This window comes from Phaethon aethereus, assembly GCF_964289735.1.
Source record: "Phaethon aethereus genome assembly, chromosome: 6".
NCBI lineage: Eukaryota > Metazoa > Chordata > Aves > Phaethontiformes > Phaethontidae > Phaethon > Phaethon aethereus.
In genome coordinates this window covers 29,501,381-29,522,860 of record NC_138580.1, presented here as the reverse complement: position 1 = coordinate 29,522,860, position 21,480 = coordinate 29,501,381, and the positions used below count along the sequence as shown (strand labels likewise).

At 34.6% G+C, this 21,480-nt stretch overlaps 1 protein-coding gene across 1 annotated transcript in view; it reads right to left on the bottom strand.

The window, feature by feature from the left end:
- Positions 1–21,480, bottom strand: part of ADAM23 (ADAM metallopeptidase domain 23) — a gene marked incomplete at its 3' end in the record, with an annotated part of 76,519 nt that overhangs the window by 34,130 nt on the left and 20,909 nt on the right. The window contains 8 exon segments of the mRNA XM_082001870.1: positions 1,768–1,934; positions 4,685–4,756; positions 8,543–8,608; positions 9,502–9,575; positions 10,112–10,184; positions 11,435–11,498; positions 12,237–12,319; positions 16,794–16,857. Coding sequence (XP_081857996.1) covers positions 1,768–1,934; positions 4,685–4,756; positions 8,543–8,608; positions 9,502–9,575; positions 10,112–10,184; positions 11,435–11,498; positions 12,237–12,319; positions 16,794–16,857 — 663 coding nt within the window.

The window sequence follows — 21,480 nt, the reverse complement described above, 5'->3', positions numbered from 1 at the left end:
GGAATTCTGTACTGAAATGTATCAGTGTTAGGAATTTTTTAAATTACGCTCTTAATCCAAACCAATTCAAGTTTTAGTTTCAACTCCAAATGAAAAGACTGAGAAGCATACCTAAAGGGAAAGTAATTTAATACTGCTCTTTAACCCTGCCTCCTTTAATTTATTGTTAATCAGTATCAATTTATGGTTAATCGCTGTGGGGGTTTTTCCAAAGAACTGATATAACACATGATAATTTTATTTAAATACTTAATAATAACTATTTAAGATCTGAATTATTCTATAAAATGTCTATACACTATTATGAATGATACCTCTTTTAAATTCATAGCCATAATAATAAATCTACATAGCCTTGGGCATGCATAGCAAATGACTCTAATCTTTGAAAATTAAATCTTTTACAAGAGCAGAATCAATGGCCCTTTTGTTTTTTTAAATGACAGGATATTCCAGACAGGTATATATTTATTTTTTCAGAGCATTCTGACAACCATCAGAACTTTCAAACTGCAGCTTAACCATACTAAATGCTTAAAGCTAGATGCTTTACAGTAGACAGAACCACAGTAAGGTTGGCAGGCACATCTGGAAGTGGTCTAGTTCGTCCCCCTTGCTCCAAGGAGGCTCAGCTGGAGCAGGCTGCTCAGGACCATGTTCCACTGGCTTTTGAGTATCTCCAAGTATGGACACCATGGCCTCTCTGGGCAATGTGTTTCAGCATCTGACCATCTTCACAGTGAAAAGGTTTTTTCCCTATGTTTAAATGGAATTTCCTCCATTTCAGTTTGTATTTGGTACCTTTCACTGTGCACCACTGAGAAGAGCCTGTTTGCCCGCTGGCAAACTCTTCAGCAAGTGACACAATACATGCATAAAAGTAATTAACAGTGCACAGTATCAGCACGTTGCATATGTTATGAAAAACGTAATGAGCATTGTGTTGCAATGCCTGTATTAGGGTAGTGCAGCTATGACAAGAGGCTGGAGGAGATTCTTCACCCCCTATTTTTATCTTCCTCTGCAGAAGATGAATGATAGGAGAATCACATGGAAGACATCTGTCACTCCATCCTCATAGTATGTCATGCTGCTGAGAGAAGGCTTACGATCCTTATGCTGCACAGAGAAACACACTCTTCCCCCTCTTTGCTTACAATGCCTTGAAGTAAAAAAATCCTGTTGCTCAAGGCTGATGTTGTGCCTAATGATGCAAGTGGAATTTCCCCTCAACATGCTTTGTGTCTCAGAAAACAATTCATTACAGCTCTAAGGGAGGGGACCTTCCATTAACAAATCATTGCTGCACCTATATGTTTGAATAAATATAGTAAATGAAATGCTCTTGTGGCAACATATAATACTGCTAGCTCTGCCCTCTCCTGCTCTTTCTGTGAAAGCAGTACATTACACACCTGATTAGCAAAACTATGTGTCCTTAAAGGCTCATCAGAAGACATTTCAAATATGTGACGCTGCTTCCAGTTTGCAAAGACATTAAAATTTCATTATAGGTATATATCAACATGACCATGGTATATACTACACCTATTAAAAATAGACTAACATGTTAAAAAAATAGATTAAGCTTCCTAAGGAAGGCAGATGTTGACCGACGCGATGACTACCAAGCAAAATGTAGGCAAGAATAGAGAGGTAGACAAAAGCAGCAGACAAAATGTAGGCAAGAATAGAGAGGTAGACAAAAGCAGCAGACAGAAAGGTATATAAAACTGTAAGTCTAAACCATTGTACAATGGTACATACGACAGCAGGTGCACAGCATCAGCATGCTGTTTGATGTAGTGTTGTCGGTATTTGGAGAAATCATGAAGCATCTGCAGAGGGTCAGGGTGAATATTAATACGATCTCTGTCCGTCCAAGTTTCCACAGCAACAAGAACCACCCTGGTGTTCAGCTGTTCCTTGTATATCTGAGGGCAGAGACAGGACAGGCACAGGAGTAGAACACTGGGTCAAACATGCACAGTTAGCCAGTAAGAGTAAAGCGGAAGGACAAGAGGGATAAAGCAGGAGGGAAACATGGGGGAACAGTTAGCTGGTAATGCCTAGGATTTCCTAAATGTTAATATTCTGATCAACTTAAATTTTCTATTTCAGAGGACAAAAAAACCTTGCTGCTCCTTTTTTGAACTATTACCTTTTCTTTAAAATTCTCAGGTCAAATAATATCACCACTGAATTTTGCATAAAACCTGCACAAAAATCAGCAAAGAAGAAATGTAAAGGTACACTGGGTGATCTCAAAGAAAAAGAAAAGAAAAGAAAGATCTCAAAGACAAAGAACAGCCAAAGCCAATGCTTAAGTCAAGATTAAATCATTTCTCAGTCCTCCAATACATCCAAAATTTAATTCACATAATGCTTGATTCTCATTTATAGTATGATGACTTAATGCTATTCAAGTAATGTGATAATTAAGTATAAGAATATTAATTTTTCTATTAATTTTAATGTCACTGTAGCAATAGACAAGGAAATGACAATCAGGCCCTAATAATTACAAAACGGCTTTAAAATATTCATTTAAACTTTGTGCATGATACTTGATTCTGAAATAATACTGCTGCTCCCTTTAGGTTCAGGTCATAAAATGAGAAATTTTATTAACTAAGGTTATTTGGAAATTGCAGATCTACAAAAGATGCATTCCTTATCCACAACAGACAGTCTTCCCATCAAAAGTCTTATTGGGACACAAGGAACACTTACTGATCATACTTAGTTATGATCTAAAAGCACTGGATAATTAGTCCACTGGCTGCCTAATTCATAAAATAAAAAAAGGCAAGTTATTTGGTCACTTCCACAAGGCACCATATTAAATATATGCTTTTATTAACTTTTTGCCAAATTACACCTACAATACACAACATGAATCGCAAATATCATCCTGCAGTTATGATAGATATTTATATTGAATAAACTAGCACTGACTAGCATGCTAGTCTTTTGTATCAAGTTTGTATTATCCTTATAAAAAAGTCAATGTATAATATTCAGCTTAGAAAAAAAGGCAATAAATATAAAAACAAGAGAGGGCAACCAGCTAAGCTCTTTTTTCCTTCAAAGTTCTTGGAGAAAATTGAATATTGATATACTGCAATCTGAGAGACAGGCTGAGGACATAAACAGAAAAAGGTTAACAACATGAGAGAAATCAATAAAATTGAACAGCAGAAATTACATATGGGAGGATCAATAAAGACTTTACTTGTGTTTCCTGAGAGGAAAACCGTACTTCCTGAAGCAAATGGGAAGGAAAGAATGGAAGAAGGGCAGAGAACCTGGAAGCCCCTGAAAGCCAATATCCTTTTCCCAATAATATAGCAGTGAGAAATACAGCCCTCTCCTTATGAGCACAAGGGAATAACAAGGCAGGAATTCCTGCTACTTTTCATGCTTCGTTTAGAGAAAAGGCCATTAAGATGTCATTTTGCAAGATCTCTATCAGGGGACTGAATTCTACACTGGAGAGAAGCTGAATGTTCCTCTATATACACATACAGCAAATAAAAATGGAAAACCAGAAGGAATAGTCAGAGAAAGGAAAGATAGATTAAATAACTCTTGTTGAAATGCAGAAGAAATACAAAAAATAATGATCAGATGAGAAAAAAAATGAAGATGCCACCCTTTCCTCAGGAATGTCCAATATAAATTGCAGAAATATAATTTCAATTATTTGTATTTTTATCTGCTCTATTAACTTTTCTTCAGACTATTGGCACTTTCAGACCATCACACAAAAATATTCCAGAACACTTCCAGTTTTTTATGTATTATATTCACCTAAGTTTTCAATGCACATACCATATACATAATACTTCATATGTAAGATATTAAGAACAAATACTGTATTGCTTCCTCCAAGTTAAACAAACTGTTGACAATGTTTTGCACTGAATCATATCACACAGTTCTACTGGTACCCATAACATCACATGGAAAGGGGACTCAAAAGTCAGAATTTTTCTAGCCTTTGTATTTATCACTACTAGAGAATCTATCCTGTTTTCACTACAAACACAGCTCTGAAATGTGTGTGCTCATTACAGGTATATCAAAAGAGGAAAAAAAAAAAAATCAAATTTTACCACAAATCTTACTTTTAGTTTATACAGTCTATGTTAAATTGTTCTAAATTTAGTCACAGATACAAGTATGGCATCTGTGTCAGTGCCACTCATTTATAATGTACTAAAATGTGATTTTGATTGTTTTTAAGTTATAAGTACAGACTTATAAAGGATAATTTTTATTCACACTTTTTTTCTCCCCCTAGATATGTGTATACTTTGTGAACTATACTTGCAGCTTCAACCACTTGTGGTTAGATTTATTTCACAAATCTAAACTCGATTAAATCTCATTCTTAAGCAGTGACAGCTACTGAAAGCTCCTTCAAGTTTGAAATCCACCCTGGCCAGGGCAAACTCTGGCAGCTGCAAGCTTTGAGAATAAAGCCAAGGATAATTTGGTGGTTTCCTAGATGTTCACCCCAGGCTATTGCTCTGCAGAGGAACTAGAAATGAGTTTTAAAATGTAATTTTTATAGCTGATAATTTTTTTATCCTAGTGTCTGCTAATGTTAACTTTTTTAATACAGCACTAAACTAAGAAAGTCAGTGATATAGTTTTCAGAAGAAACGTTGATACTTACAGCATCTACAAGGTTTACCACAGACTTTGCAAAATTGTTTGTGTATGCATTTGAAGAACGATGCTTTTTGAACTAAAAGGAGAAGAAAAAGTAGAGCACTGTGAGAACTTAAATATTTATTACTAATACTTTATTTTTACAGCAAGAAAGGAAAAAGCTCAAAAGCTTTTCAGATCACAGCCCATATCTCATATTCAAGAATCTCTGGAAGATCAAGGAAGCCATGTATGCTAGACAGCCTTTCACATCTATAAAAGGAGTATTTAGCCACAAGAAATATCCTATTTAGAATCATATTTCAAAAGTTCGAGACAAAATTACAGGTAAACATGAAGATAAACATGAGCTCAAAATTGAGAGGATGCTGTACTCATTAAAACTGTGCTTAACCTGATGTGTTAAATATCAGACTGTACTAGCCACATTCCATGACTAATAATGATGAAACATGAAGATGAAGCATTTACCGCTTGTCCTGTGTACAGCTCTTTGCAAAGGCATTCTTTCTCAGCTATAGCACCAGACTTTTATGACAAGTAGCATTAGTTATACCAAAAGGCAAAAAGGAAGAGGGAGTGTCATGTGTTTGAATGTGGAAAGAGTCAAGCTGAATATCTTAAGATTTTACTTCAAATTTTTTCAATTTCTATAGACTTAGATGAGCTGTATTACAAGTTCTGCTTCCTAATTTCTGTGCATGTCATTACAATTGTTTCATGTCTTTCCTCATCCTGCCCCACAAGTTCTCTCTGTTCCCAGTCAAATTTTCCAAAGACACTGCTATGGTATCTGAACATGAATCCATGACTTTCAAAAAACTCTAGAATTATAAACCAAAATTGCATTACACAACATGATTTGCATGCAGGAAAAATAATTCTTCAAAATTTCACAGAAAAGGAACACAAAATTGCATAGAACAAAGAGGGTAAAATGTCTTCATTAAAAAACTCTACTAAACCGGCTACTGGTTAAAAGCAACAAGTCTCATCATCTCATGAGCAAACATTATCAAAGTCCATGAAAGTGTCAGCTATTCCCTCTCCGAAACACAGTACCCAAAAAGAGGCTTTGAAACAAGAAGATCTGACTCTTCTCTGAGCAACATCAAATACATGACTAACTACCTTCCCAAAACAGACAAATCCCGTTTTCCAGAATTATGCTTGGTGAGAAGGTGAAAGTAAAACTGGAAGACATATATGCTTTTAAAATTAAATAATCTGTTTTTCAAATTGAAAGTCAGAAAAGTGGTACAGACTCACTATATTATTAGATAACAAGTTTTCCATCCCTTGAAATTCCAGTTATTTTTGCACAAACAATCTAGTTTTATATGGACAAAATGACATAGAGATGACAAAAAGTTCATCAAACTTAATGATGACACTCATTCATGTGACTGCAGGAAGATAAATTTTTTACATATAGTTACTCACTGTTAAGTTCGACAATGTTTCAGTACATCCACAGCAGGTTTTAGTACCCAAATATTCTACAACATAGGTTTGCAGAAACCTCCTCCCCTATAACTATTCTCAGAACAAGGCACCTTCAGCTACAGTGCTAGTAGGCGCTTAGGATGTACACTGAGAAGTGTAGCCATATCATGGGACTCTGTTCCTTACGGAACCATGACACTAGAACAAAATAATGGAGAGGGGGGAAGGCTGGCTTTGGCTTTTTGTTTTGAGCCAGTCACAGACTTTCCCAGAAGTGGAAAGGCAAAGTAATATTCTTTGGAAAATGTTTTTTTGGTTTGCATGAAAGTATTTAAATGCCAAAATCAATAGCAAGATACAACATAATGTGTTTATAAAAACAGCTCCTAAAACAGAAATTAAGATGAGTAAGTCGGTAAAAAGTGCAACAACCTATTAAATGTGTTTAGCTGTGTCTTTAGTGTTACAGGAAAGGAAAATTTTGTGAAAATACATACTATTAACCACCTAGCAACACAATGGCCAAAGAGGTTTAAGATACTTCTTCCAACACAGCACCTTGCTGCAGGATAAATCTGCCCTCTACTGGTAAACAGAAAACCTTAAAAGTACATTTAGTGAGCTCCTGGATTGGCAGGCTTTAACTCGTAACTGTGAACACTTCCTTAAGTATATCCATTTTAATCTTTGAAAAGAATTATTATCTGCTTTGAAGTCACTGAGAACTCTGAAGCAAAAAATCTTGAATGCTTGTGATCTAAAGTTCTAACAGATAAAGCCTGAGAGGAGACAGTGTCTCTAACAAGTGTAGTGAACAGGATGGTTGTCCTTTAAGGATGTCTGTAATATGAGAAGCCAGAAGAAACAGACAGACATAGAAATATTATCTCTTCATAAGGAACACCAACTACAGACCTCAAACAATACAAAAAAATGTTCATAACTTCAGTTACTGTGCCCTGCCCCTAAACAACTAACACATAAGCACTCGTAGAGTAGTTTCCTACCAGGTGGCTTTACAACCGAAAACAGTTGAAGAAATCTCTGTCTTCATCTTCCCACCCATTTGAATTACCCCCACACTGCTGAACTGACACAGATTAAATATAGGTTATTTCTGCCCAGACTATTTCGATGATTTATTAAACAGATGAGGGAAGGTTATGTTATCTGTCTACTCTGCACTGGAAGAAGTACAAAATACTGCATCCTGTTCTGATATCAGCTATTTCTGGCTCTTTAAAATTTTCCTTCAGTGTTGACGAAAGAGTCCACAACAACAAACATAAAGCATTAGGAAAACATGCAGTAGAGTGAGAGATGCAAGGAGGTCTTACAGAAACTTTAAAGTTTATTTTACCTGCACAGAAAATAAGCAGAAACTTTTATCAACAGAATTTGATTTAAAAAAAGGTCTTGCTCACACAGAAACAAAGTCATATTAAGAGTTGATGATCCTTATTTACCTCTTAGTCAATGAACATCTGAGAAAGCTCAGCAACACAAGGGCTCAGAACAAGGCACAATCAAATTGTTTTACAGTAACTCACTGTCAGTTACAGTATATTCTTTGTTATTAGAAAACTTTTAAACCTACACGGAGTATTTTTCCACAACAGATAATGCTCTAGTTAAAATGTAGCTATTGAACTCAAATTTGTGATGCTTTTCAAAAAGGGACTATAAAATAGCTGTTTAGGTTTACAAAACTTATTACTCCCTAGGCCTCTCTCCTGATTTTTCATAAGGGTAACCCACAGACACTTCCATAGCCTTACTTAGCATCATTAGTGGAAGCAGTAACATGTAAATAACAAATGTCACTTGGTTTGATTTTTTCCAGTCATCCCTCGAGACAAAAAGGAAAAAAGTGCCCCCCCCTTTTTTTTTTTTTAATCAAATAACAAACACTTTCTGAATCGAACAAAGAACTTATCTTGCACTTTATTATGAATCCTGTTTATAAGTGTGAAATAGCCGGAAAGAACAATCAGATAGCATTTGTCTATAAGCTTTGTTGCATTAAAATTTAAATTAGTAAAACTAAACTCAAAGTAACAAGTTCTGTCCTCTTTCTTTATTACTTTAAGGATAGGATGTAATTTTAGAATGTTTACGGTGTTTGTTCCGGACATAAATGTTCTGTTGCTTTACTTTGTTGGTTATGGACATATTAAATTATCCATATGACAACAAAACGTTTCAGATGTATTTTGAATATATAATTGTTGTAGAAAATCTTAGGTAATATTAAGCATTATTAGGTATCATGGTCTATACAGTGACTTACAGTACAAATGTTAACAGCTGCTGATAAACGAAATATTTGACACAAATAGCTGATGCAGCACAGTGCTGTACATCAACCTACAAATAATAAACAAAAGGATGATTACCATTGAATTTATATACATACCATTTTATGGTCATTGACTATCATGAGCTCCAGATATTTCATTTCTTCAAAGATACCACGAGATACCTGATAAAGAAATTCTTTGAGAAATCATGAAGATGTAGTGATTTTCAAAAATAACTGCAGTGCTTTCCTAGGCTAACCCATAAATATTACATAGGGCATGTAAGCCTGTAAAAACTGGGTCAGACATTCAACTAGGGTAAATAATCATGGCTCCAGTAACTTAGTGAGTTATGATAGACACTGGCTGAGAATCTGAGTCACATCAATAAGAATGTTTAGAGTCTATTGTTTTTGGTTCAGCGCAGAAGCCACCACTTCTTCCCTCCTCTCATTTTCACAAAGGAGAAAAATCTCAAACATTAAAAACATTTGGTCTACATACTATTCATCACAGATTTAATAAGGAAGGTAGTTACTAAAAATAGATGCGCCCTCAAAAAATACGCTGTGGATTGTGCAACTCAGTGAAGAAATACAGATTAATCTTCTTTAACTCAATTATTCCCCTGACACGTATGCATGTGCAGCTCATGAGGACTGTCCACTTCTGGTCTCTCAATAACTCAGTTCTGGGTGTTCTCATTTGAATTTTTAATCATGCTACTTAATGAGCCATTAAAATAAAGTCAGATATCTACAAAGTAGCAAGACTTCATTCAAAATTATTCTTTATCCTCAAGCAGACTCAAAACTTAAAATTCTAAACTAATTTTCACTACTAAACTTCCATTCAATTGATGTATAGTATTGCTGCCACTTTAGAAAGTTGATCCACTTTTCTCCATATACCCTATTTTTAAAGAATAATCTTGTTTTATCATTTGATTGGATTATGTGAATAATATTTGTTTTCTAAAGCCTATGTTCTCTCAACATTAAAAAAAATCCAGAAATTAGTGGTTTTGGTTTTATTTTTATAAATGGTCTTAACTCAGGGTCACACTTCTACTCACTGCTCTCTTTCTTCTCTTTCTCCTCAGCCACTGTAGTTCAGACAGAAAGGGCCATTCAGAACTAGATTCAGTCTCTGTACAAATTACAATTTAAGAATTTCATGGCATTATTTTAAACTCCTTATGTATACTGTCCAAACCAAAACTAGATTAAGATCACCAAAATTAGAAGAGCTTTTGATATTGAAAAGTTCATATTTTAAATACACAAAACGTAAAATATCTCGTATCAAAACTCCAGTCATGTAGAAATCTAAAGTTGGAATTAAAGCATGCAAGGGGAGGTGAAGAGATTGTAACCTGGGCTTAGAATATACGTCTTCTTCCATCTCATGTCCTCAATAGCATTAATATCACTGGTTAAATTAAATGATTTGCAGAAGAAAGCTAAATACAGGTCTTTATGGATAGAAATCTTTCAGCTGCTTTTTGACAGCTCTAAATCCCATTGCAATAATTGTGAAAAAAAATCAGGTTAGTATCTATTTTTCAAGTTTTTCTAAATAATCAGCAATTTTATATAGATTGTTAGCCTAATATTCAAATCTTTAAAGTTATATATACAATTATTTCCAATACTGAAAAACTCATAATGTAAGCAAAAACATACCAAAGTCCTGCAACTGCTTGGAGGCTTGTATTCCATAAGTTCTTTGGATGATATGTGGCCTACTTTTACTTTCCTGATAAAAAAAAAAAGGTGACATTTTCTTCTAATTAATAATGTCAAGTAAAAAGTGAGGCACTTCTTTCAGTATTTATAATTTTTATTGTTTCTCCATAAAATGCAAGCAACCATCGTACCAATCTTACATAGTACTAAACTGAAGCAATCTATTTGCAATCATGAGCAAATTAGGGACTCACTCTGCTTCAGCATGTTTACTGGCCTACAAAACTGAAGTATCACAGATGTCTTTCAGGTTATGTGAAAAAAGTGCTTTAAAAGCCTTAGTGTTAGAGAGCACAGGCCATTTATTGCAATAAATCAGAGAGTACATATCTAGTCAAAATCTTCCTCCCACAGATGAAAAGCTATTACTATTTATGACAAAAATGTATCTTTCTAATTGCAGCAAAATGCAAGAAACTAATCAATATGCTGTCTAAGAGGATTATTTCACCCTCTTTTACTAGTGTGTACAACATTGAAAAAGGAGAAGACTTTTAACGCTTATTTTCTTTAAAACTCTGACATGCCCAAAATGACCAGATTTTGGTATCTGCTCTAGAAAACAACTATCTTTTCTTCCATAACATTTCCTCTGCAGAGCCTGCCAAAACAAGCAATTCTTTTCAAAGGGTAGGATTCTACTGGTCTATAACTTCCTTAAGAAATATATAACCCACTGAAGGAAAATACTGCATATTTTTGCTGCTGTTATAATCTGTACAGTGACCACTGACTTAACACATATAAAGTGTAAGATACTGAGATATAATTATCTACATCATTAAGCTCTTTGTGGAAACATGGTAGGTCAAGAGCAATCTGATCCAACTATTGAGAGAGGATGAATAAATGACTTCCAAAGATCCTTTCTATGAATTTATAAATCCTTTAGTTCATGTACTAGAGCAAATTATTAAACACATTTTGACAGTCCATAACAATTTTCTATGGAAACAGTCTTATTAGTCTACTCCCAACATCTAAATGATCAATAATAACTAAGAAAAGAAAGATTAAAGAAAAGCAAAGAAAATCTTAGGTAATTCATACTTCCACATTTCTTGCCTTAAATAAATTCCAATCAAGTATTTCAAAATACTTTTGTTTTATATCTGAAAGCATGAGAGAGGTCACTCATTTATTCTAATTCATAAATAAATTTATTTATAAAAATAAAAGTATTTATTCTAACACTTTTATTTTCTATTCCTTGAGCATTCTCTTTCCCAAACTAAATAAATTAGATAAAAATAAACTTACTGCACTGTGCATCAGATCCATCGGTTCTATCAAGTACAAATAAGTACTGTCTTCAAACATGCCACTAGAACATGGAGAAAAAGAAGTGATACTCAGGATTGCATGGCAATTAATTTGACTCCAGGATATGATTTCTGACAAGAGAAAATCAAACACAGGGCTGAAAAACTGATGAATATTAAAATAAATTCCATATATGTTCATTACTACTGCATGTGGCTAAAGCTAAGAATTTTTTTTTAAGAGATCAGGCGCATTTTAATGAACTAACGCAATGTAATGACAATGTAATGATAAAGCACCAAAAAGAGTAAAGATTTGACCTTGGAAAGAGGAAGTCCCAAGACACACATTAGCATGCAGAATATAATCAACAGCTGAGTTGCACTTAACAGTAACTAATCCTAGTAAGGACTAATTTCTTACATTTTTTCCTTATACAATCCAACAAAAAGATCAATTTTTCTACTGGATGACAGAATCATACATGAATATGAGCACGTAAACTGCTAAAGTACAAGTCTTTATCATTTACGATAATAAGACATCTGGTGAAATATTTATTTACACTTACCAGATTCGAAGGTTTTATAAGACAGCATCAAAAAGACTTTAATCCAAATGATACTAACAAAAAATTGCTAGCAGTTTGGCATAGCTGGTACTGGCATTTCAAAATGTCAAAAATCTTTGAGCCTGTAGAGTTTCACTCTCTCATATATTAAGAGTAATAATTCTCTCATATATTCAAGAGTAATAACTAGTTAATAGCTTTGTTTCAAAAATGAGAATCTGCACTTACTGAAGTCCATTACAAGTTGAAAGAGCAACTTTGGAATCCTTGATACCTCTGATATTTCCGTGGTAGTAACAATGCTCCCCACCCTAATAATGTTTAAAAACAAACAGTCACACACACACAATTACCCTGATTTAATGTCTGTTGCTTAAAACCAAGGCAAAGAAAGATCTAACACCTAGGTAAAATTCCAGAGAAAGCAGTGATTGTTAAAGTAAATACCAATGACTAGCCCTAATCACTTATAAGAGAAAACCTATGCCCAGTAAAGCCTAATTTACACCAGTCTTCAAGCCATAACATGAGTTATTCTTTTGTTGAAGTCACAGCATTCTTCATTTTTTTTAAGCGCATTTCTTTGCTGTAAATTGATTCTGTAAAAATGTTATGCAATGCAGGTTACATGAGCATTGAACTGTTTCTTGATGCCTTCCAGGTCTGTTAAAATTATGAGTAATAGTGTTCATCAATCACCTGGCATGTATTTGGCTTAGATCTGGATTCTACCAATTTTGTCTCACTAAAAATTTATCAATTAAAGTGATAGATGATTAGACTGTAGGTACCAATATCACTGATGATGAATGAGCCAGAATGTGAATCCAGTTTAGCAACACTAAATTGTACAGTTGCATTTTTACTGCACATATCAAAAGGGTACTAAAAGTCCCCTGATTTTAACTGCATAAAATTCCAAATAGATGGAAAACCCAAATTATTCAAGAAAAGTAGTATTTTTGTGTTTCTCTAAGTCAGCAGTCACATTTTAGACACGGTCATGCCTTTCATTTTAAAAATAACAACATTTAAATTACCTACAACTGTGATTAAATGTCAGAGACTTAAAAAAAAATAAAAATAGGCAAACTACATCCAAAACTGTGATCCAAAACCTCAGTTCTGAAAGGCCTCAATGATATGGAGTAAATAAGGTGCTGCTGAACGCTGCAATGCTAGATTTGAACAGTGAACTGATGCAGGGATTAGGCTGAACAAAATTAGTGCAAAATGTGCTACCAAATGGGCATGCAATGAAGCTCTGTGTATAGCCTTCCACTTCTCCACAAGAAGTAAGCGAAGTTGTAATATGTGTATATGGAGGGGAACAGGACAAAGCAGGAAACCAAAATACCACAGAGAAGAATTGGTACATACTTAAAACCTTAAAGTTCTGATCCAAAAAAGCCTTGCTCAGATGCCCACTAAACTCTAGTGAAAGTTACACGTTTCCCTCCAAGTTAAAAAATGCAGGTTCCCTGGACCTGCCTGGTTTTCATCATAGAATGAACTAAGTTGAGCTCTCTTTTCCTGAAGCAACTAGCTCCTAAGTTCTCCCCAAAGTGGGCAAAGAACATTAAGGATGCTCAGAACACACGTAAGAGAGAGCCTCACAAAATAGAGTTGCAGTGGCTTTCTTTTCAAAATATTGACCATTACATGCCAATGCACCTCTCTGGCTAGTAACTACAGCACTCATCCCAGGTTTCTCAAATGCTGAACAATTTCACAGGTCACCTTGAGGACGGTAAACTCACATCTCCCCACCTTCTAAAAGTGTGCTCTATCTCCAAAGCTACTGGCTACTTTGTGTCAGAGCACCCTACATGAATCAAGCTAAAGCAGTCTCATTTTACAGAAAACACAAAGATTTATTAAGTTAGAAAGAGGGAGCATGATTCTGTACCCCAGAGGCTAGGAAGCTTCTGAGAGGAGGTCTTAACAGCAGACTACAATAAATAAATTATTCAGATGAGAAATTTGGAAATAATTGTTTTATCAAAGCATTATCTACTCACATACAAGAATTACTAATGTTAATATAACTTCATTAAGATCTTTTAATTTTTTTTTTTTTTTTACTTTCTATAGTTTCACAATTTGTCATTTTTCTCTGTATGTACTACTTTTCTTCTATGTACTAAATTTGTGTGATTTAATTTCTCCATGTAATGGAAGTACAATACCACACTATCAAGAGTTTTGTATTATTGATTGTAAATAGCTAAAATATGTATAAAACCCTAAAATCTATAGCATATTTTTAGGATTGCATACTATAGGCAGTCACATGGCAAATTATTAAATCCTTTATCTCTATTCTGATACAGAAATTAATTCTATACTTACTGCTGGACAGCAGAATTAATAATTCCTAAAATTCCATAAATCACTGAGGAATAAATTGATTAGATTGTTAGAGGCTTACAGAACTACTATCATGACCAAGGGTATCATAAGAATGGTTCAACTGAGTAAACAATAAGAGTGTATTAATTTTCTATCAACAGAAACAAAGCATCAAGAGCAACATTAACAGTCGGTTCAAGCTATGAATGTTTAGAAGGAAACAAAGAAACATTACTTTGACTTTCTAAAGCATTACTTTGACTTTTCTAAAGAAAAAAGACTAGTGAATTTAGAAGCTGTTAAATGCCACAAATTCTGCTGCTGTATGCCAGTGAAGCTAAAATAACGAAAACTGAATACTAATTTACCTCATTTAAGTAGTTGGTCTTCAATGCCTATCAGCAATAACGCCAGCTAAACTAAAAAGTATTGTCAAAAACTTTTCTTAAAAACCCTGAAGTGTAGCTGTCTCTCTCATACATAGTTTAAAAAACATACCATTCATCATCAAAATATTCTTAATTCTGGTGTCATATGTCATCTGAATTCCAACAAGCATATTGGACCCATTCCTTCTACAATTATTATAATTCAAGGAAGTACCAAAAATGTAAATGCTCTTTGTTTAAGTATGCACAGCATCATTTGCATTTTGCATCTTATGTAACGAGTTATTCAGATTCTGAAATTCCCAACTATGCCTAATTATTGTGCATAATTAAATCAAAGTACTACACAGAAAGAAAGATAAACATAGTGATTGCTGTCAGTGAGAATGCATAAACCATGCTTTTTAACTAAATCGTAATTATCTTTTTCGCACAAGTAGCTTTTCAAGAATTTTTTTAAGGCAGTCATCTGAGTAAAGAAATTGCTGTTTGTTCTTCAGTGTTTTCACTCTTGTAATAAACTACCGCTTTCTAGAAAATACAATACTTTTCATCAAGATCTCACTTCTTTACATCCACACAAGGAAACAAAACAATCTTTTACTTATTCAAGTCTAAAAATGATTATAAGATACTGCAAAAAACCAGGATACAATCCTTATTTGATCTCCTACACAAATTGTGTGTATATTTTCTGAACTTATAATAAAGCCTTCTACAGATTAATGTGACCTCTAGGAGCTCTATTATTGTTTCTGAATAAATCAATTGAGAAAAGATCCCCTAGGAAGTTTGGATCAAGTTACTGCAGCTTGCAAAGGTAGTCCATTTGCTGAGTCTAAAGTTCTAATATAATTTTCCAGTCAGATTCATGATTCAGCAACCGCAGTGCTCAGTGTTAGTGCTGCAGCTGACAATTGCATGAACTTGTCTAAATGCCAGAGGGAATTGTTTTCTTGCATCACTTAGCATTTTTGCCTATTCTGCAGAGTACTGAGTCTTAACGAAACAACTTCCTTCGTATGTTACATGAAACTATTTTTCTTCTTCAGTAGAAGAAAACAAAAGACTATATTGCAATAATTATATTGCAATTTAATTGTTTAATTTTGCCCTAATTTGCCATATATTGTTTTATTTGAGATTCTCTGTAACGGGGAAAAGTAAAAAACTAGACATCTAATACTTGAGCAAACAACAGTCCTGACTTGCTGAAGGCATAAATGCAGCGTGAATGCTTGCTTTCCTCCACTAAGAATAGAGATATATTTCACATGTAATAAACTCTAAACAAATATTCCAGTGTTCATACGAAATACGGAAAAAATCATTCCCTAAAAATGTACTTTATAACCTTCCTAGGAACCTAGCAGTCCTCATTTTGTTACTACAACAAAGAAAAAGATTGATCTGGTTCCCTCAGTCAGGGCTGAACTATCTTGCATAACTTTAATCTCTTTGTCTTTGGATCAATAGCCTATGGCACTGAATTCAGTTTGGGAGCTAGTTTGACAAACGTATTTAATTGGATGTCAAGCAATATGCTGGTTTTGTAATAACTGAAACCTTAAGCTCTGGAGTTAAGTCTTTAATTTTCTGTTTCACAACTGATAATTCTTGCAAAGGAAAGTCACTGCAAGTTTTATTGGTTTGTTTGAATGTCTTATATTACCATTATCCCTTCCCCTTGCACTGTGTGCTAAGGACTTGTAAATAATTAATGAAAACTATATTGATGGCAACTTCAACCGCTCCACCCCCTACATTTTACAAGATGTAATTGTTCTGACAGTATCTGGATCATCTTCACTACTACCATCTATTCACTTCCTACCCCTCACTCCAACACACAGCTTTCCTTTTTTGTACAATTCTTCTTGTATTACTGAGGTATCCTTACAAGATGAGATCACAGTTAACTTGTATGTGTGGAATAAGTCTTCTGTTGTTTTTAAGTCTTGCAAAACTTTTTTTCTTTTTTTAACATTTTATTGGCATTGTTCCCTCAGAAAGACCATTTTGACACATTTTAAGAGCACAATACCTTAGAAAACTTTGGTTTTCCATCTTCATAGTGAATCTCCACATAATTTGAAGACAACAAGTCACTGTCAAAAAAAGAAAAAAATCAATATGAGAAAAATCTGAATATTCTGTCTACTGCTCTGGGTGGGTTTGGGTTTTTTTCTTAGAATTTTCAAAGCATTTTTTCTTTTCTTGTAAATTAGTTTTAAAAAAATCAAGCACCTTGTGTCCAGTAAATGATTTGCTGGTGCACTGGAAGTCAGTGTGTTACAGAAAGGGGAATTTCATTCTGCAATCTAATCCCCTGCATTTTAGCTTTAAAATTAGAATTATCAGCCTTTTAAACATGCAAAAAAAAGAAATCTCATGGCTTTAGAACTTTGTTTGCTGCCAATTACTGGGTACTGACAAAATGTATGTTTAGTTCATAACTGTTTTCAAATAAGTTTTATATTTTATCTAAAAGTTAAACAGAGTATATGTAAGGCTGAGCAAATACACCATTGTTTTAAAGATAAGAGTGTATACTTTACCTGTATCTCACTTTCGGAACTGCAAATAGTCAAATTTTTCCAAAAACAGTAGTGTTGTTAAAAAAAAAAAAAAAACCAAAAACAAAACACAAAACACCCCCCTATGCTAGTCCTTTTCTTCCTTTCACTTTTTCTTCTCAGACTCTTTTCTCACTCTTATTTTTTTCCTAGCTCTGGCAAGACCAATTTCTGAAGCATAAAAATTCCCCACGCTATATAATTTACAGTTCTTTTTTTTTTTTTTTTTAAATAAGACTAGCTAGCCTGTTCATATCCTGGGAGAACTTCAATGCCCCATTCACATCTCACCCTGTTATAATCAGGGTTGCAGCATAGAGGCCCAGGGAGAGCAAAGCAGTTAAGTATGTTAACTCCCCACCATATATGCAAGATAAGCATTTTACTTAATGTGATCCAGAATTCCCAGCATTTTTCAAGCCTCTCAGAGCCTGTACCCTTCCAAATTTAAAAAAAAAAAAAAAAAATCATTAAAGTTTTGATAGTGGTACGTATTTCAAAACAAAAATATTGTTGTTATGAATAAAAAACATCATCATTATGGAAGCATGGTCTGACAAAATAGCTCTGATGGGAATTCACGACTAACAACAATTTCTGATAACAGGTATCTCAGACCCAGTTTATGCTATTAGCAATCCTGATAACACTTCACCTCTGGGACTACCAGCTCATAAAATCAATTCTTCATGCCACGTTTATCAGGCACTATACTTGGCAGAGAAGATCTTGCAGAAGTCAGTTACCAGTGGTTCTCTCAAAAGTCCTTTTTCTTGGAACTGAGAGACCATATTATGGGCACTCTGTGCCGACAAAACCAACACCAACAGCCATGAATAATTACTGAAGTCTCATAATTTGTCTTAACTTCCATTTTGATAGCAAAATTTAATAGATATATTTTTAAAGTCCAGATTGAAAAATAAATTGAGTTGCATAAAATCATTTAACCTTCTCTATTTGTATCATAGTAAGCTATAAATTTTCTGCAAGAGAATACAAATGCTTTATAGATAGTGTAAGCTCTTGATGATAATGCAAACATTCACTTCTTCAATGTGGCATGGCTGGAAGCTTCTGAAGAGGATTACATATACAAAGCAATTAAACTTTACAGTGTTGGTAATGTCTTTTTCTTCTTTGTATTTTTCATACTTATTATGAAGCATAAAGACTGCTGCCCTCAGTACTTAATGGCATAGTATAGACAAGGCTAGAGGTAACTGAGACAAGTAGGAAAATGGAAAATTCTGATTAGATATAAGTTTTAAAAAAAAAAATCACTGATGACAGCTAAACACTGGAACTATGCTCAAATTGAAAAGGCCTTGACCAGATTCAGATTTTTACAGACACTTCTGCTTCAATGCATGGAGACCATTTGGTGTCCTCAAAGCAATTCCAGGATCAGCATTTACCTACCTGTTTCCAAACAAAGCTCACACTCTCACAGCCTCTTTTTTGGCCTCTTCCAGCAACCTTACATGACTGATCTTAGAACTGCTTTCAGTACTATCTAGTGCTTTTGGCATCTTGTAAGACTTGCAGTAGGTGATTTCACACTGTGTCTACCAACTCACAACTAACTGTAGTTTAATTACAGCATTTGTCTTTTAGATTTATCGCATTTCATGTGACATAAGAGCTGCTCAAAATTTCTTTAGTCCACCCTTTGCAGAATCATTCCAGAGTTCAGTGTTCTTTTCTTGGACTTTGGTTGAACTTCTGTTGTAACCCAGTTGTTTTCTTCATCTGCCAAACTTTTCTATTCTTTAGCTGCTCAATACTTCCAACTGCAAAGGGTTTCCTGATTCAAGTAGTAACTATAGTGTCCTACATGATAGAATATCTAACATGATATGCTTATGATGTAATAATCCTATATATATGTCACAAGTATAAAGCAAAGATGCAGCAGACAGCAGCTTTTCCAGTAGACTCTACACTTTTCTCATCACTGACTTTCCAATGCAACTGTCCTCTGGAATCATCTGGATACAAGGCACATCAGTGAAATTCTCCATACAGAACAAATTCCCTCCAAAGAAAATTGAGGCCTGCTATTCAATTCCCAAATGCCATGCTGTAAACAAAACATACCTTTAATTTGTGAACTATCCTTTTACCAAATGTAACACAGTATCTACCACCTAGAAGTTGGAGTAGAAAATCTATACGGCTATTGTCTTCCACAAACCTGTTCTCATGCTATGCTGTAGAAGGGTATTTAACCCTAGTTTCTGATCATTATTATGTTCTTAAGCTTGTCACATATAACCACCAATGTATTGCAAGGGCATTTTTCTCTTAACATTTCCCACAGGGCAGCAAGAATTTTGAACTTTCCATTGAAAAAAATCACATCAGCTTCTCCTTAAACAGTACGCCTCTACCTTGGTAGGTACCTGATTTTTGCAAGGTACCTTGTATCACTTATTCTTATTTCAAATATCTGCCTACACCAGCAAACATCCCAAAGAACACCTTACTTCCAACCATCTAGAAATCCCTCAATGTATACTGCTAATCTGAGACAACCATGATCTTATTCAGGGGAAGAAGTGGGAAAGGGACAGTATGTTTGCAGGTGCTTTCCAACATAGCTCTGCTAGTACACACAACCAGTTTCTTCTATAATAAACCTCATCTCCGTCTCCTGTTCTCTACACTCACAGCAATATCAGTACAAACACATCCATAGCTGTGTTTATAAATGGTTAGTATTGAAATGTGATACTGCAGAGAGTAATCTAGGACTCAAAAATTCAGCAAAAATGTTCCACTACTGCTGCAAAGAAAAAGACAGAATTTGGGTAAGGGAGTTTGTTCTATATTTTGCTAAAGTGTCATGAATAACAACAGCTGTAAAAATAAGCATAAAACTGCTACTGCAAATTTTCCCAACCGAAGCTTCTACCTGTTATTACTGCTGACAAATATGAAAAGGGATAGGAGAAATTAGATTTAAGGAAAAGAAAAAAAAAAAAGAACACTTAACCAAAATAACTTTCAAACATTTCTTCCAACATGAGAGACAGATACACAGAAGAGCACTGTAATTTCATCAGTAGGTGTGATGGGATCCTTTATGCAAGTGGCATCAAAAAGAAAGGCCTGGAATACACCAATTAAGAGCTCATGTAGAAGTACAGGTGCCTGAGGATATGGTACAGAACTCGCGCATAAAGTAAGGGTCTCCACATAATAAAATAATGCCTCTTCCTTCATTGTCATTTACAGAATGCCTACATTTATGTCTGTAAGGCAGCTCTGAATTTTACAAAACACATTTGTGCCTCATCTACACTGGACTGTGTTTTGTCACCTTTCAGTTGATCCATTTACATTTCAATTGAGCAGAAATGCATCCAGCACAGCAAATTTGTTTTGCAATATTATGAGCACCAGAGGCAGTGCAAGCTTTAATTGAAACAATTGTGTAAGTCACATAAGACAAAAGCATACTTAGGCTAGTGACATATTAGTATGATGCCTTACAATGAACACATCAAATTACAACATGCTGAATGAACTAATAAAAAAAAAAAAGTAGTATGCTGTGTCCTTTTTCTACAGTTTCTCCCACTCTGCCTTGTTTGTCTTCGGTAATAGTTTTTATTAAGCTGTCCTGCATCACCAGCTCTTCTATCAAAGGTACGCTGAGAGATGCAAAATAAGCACCAGGGCGATATGCCATTCCCAGTAGCTGCTGCCTTTGAAGACCCAGGCCAGCTGTTAAGGCAAGCAGCAGATGCTTTCTGAAGAACTCGCTTCCACTTCCCTGGCACATATTTCACTGCTGTTGTTTTCATTAGCAGGAGAGCTGCAGTGTGAAAAGTAGCTTACCTCAGCTGGCATCCAACTATCCTGCTGGCATCCAACTATCCTGCTGAAAAGAATTGATTTGGGTAGGTAAAGGCTATGAAATGACTAGAAGATCTCTCATACACAAGTAACCAAGTTAGCTTCCAGGAACCTAGTATGCAGCCTGCAGAAAATTGGATCACAGCTAAATTATCTTTCTTGCATACTTCTTAAATTATACTAACATACTACCAAGCAATCATTTATTTTTTTTAAGTATTCTGAAATGATTCAAGCTCAGTACCCACTGTCTGAGCAACCTAGCTTCGCTGAATTACTTAACAGAACACT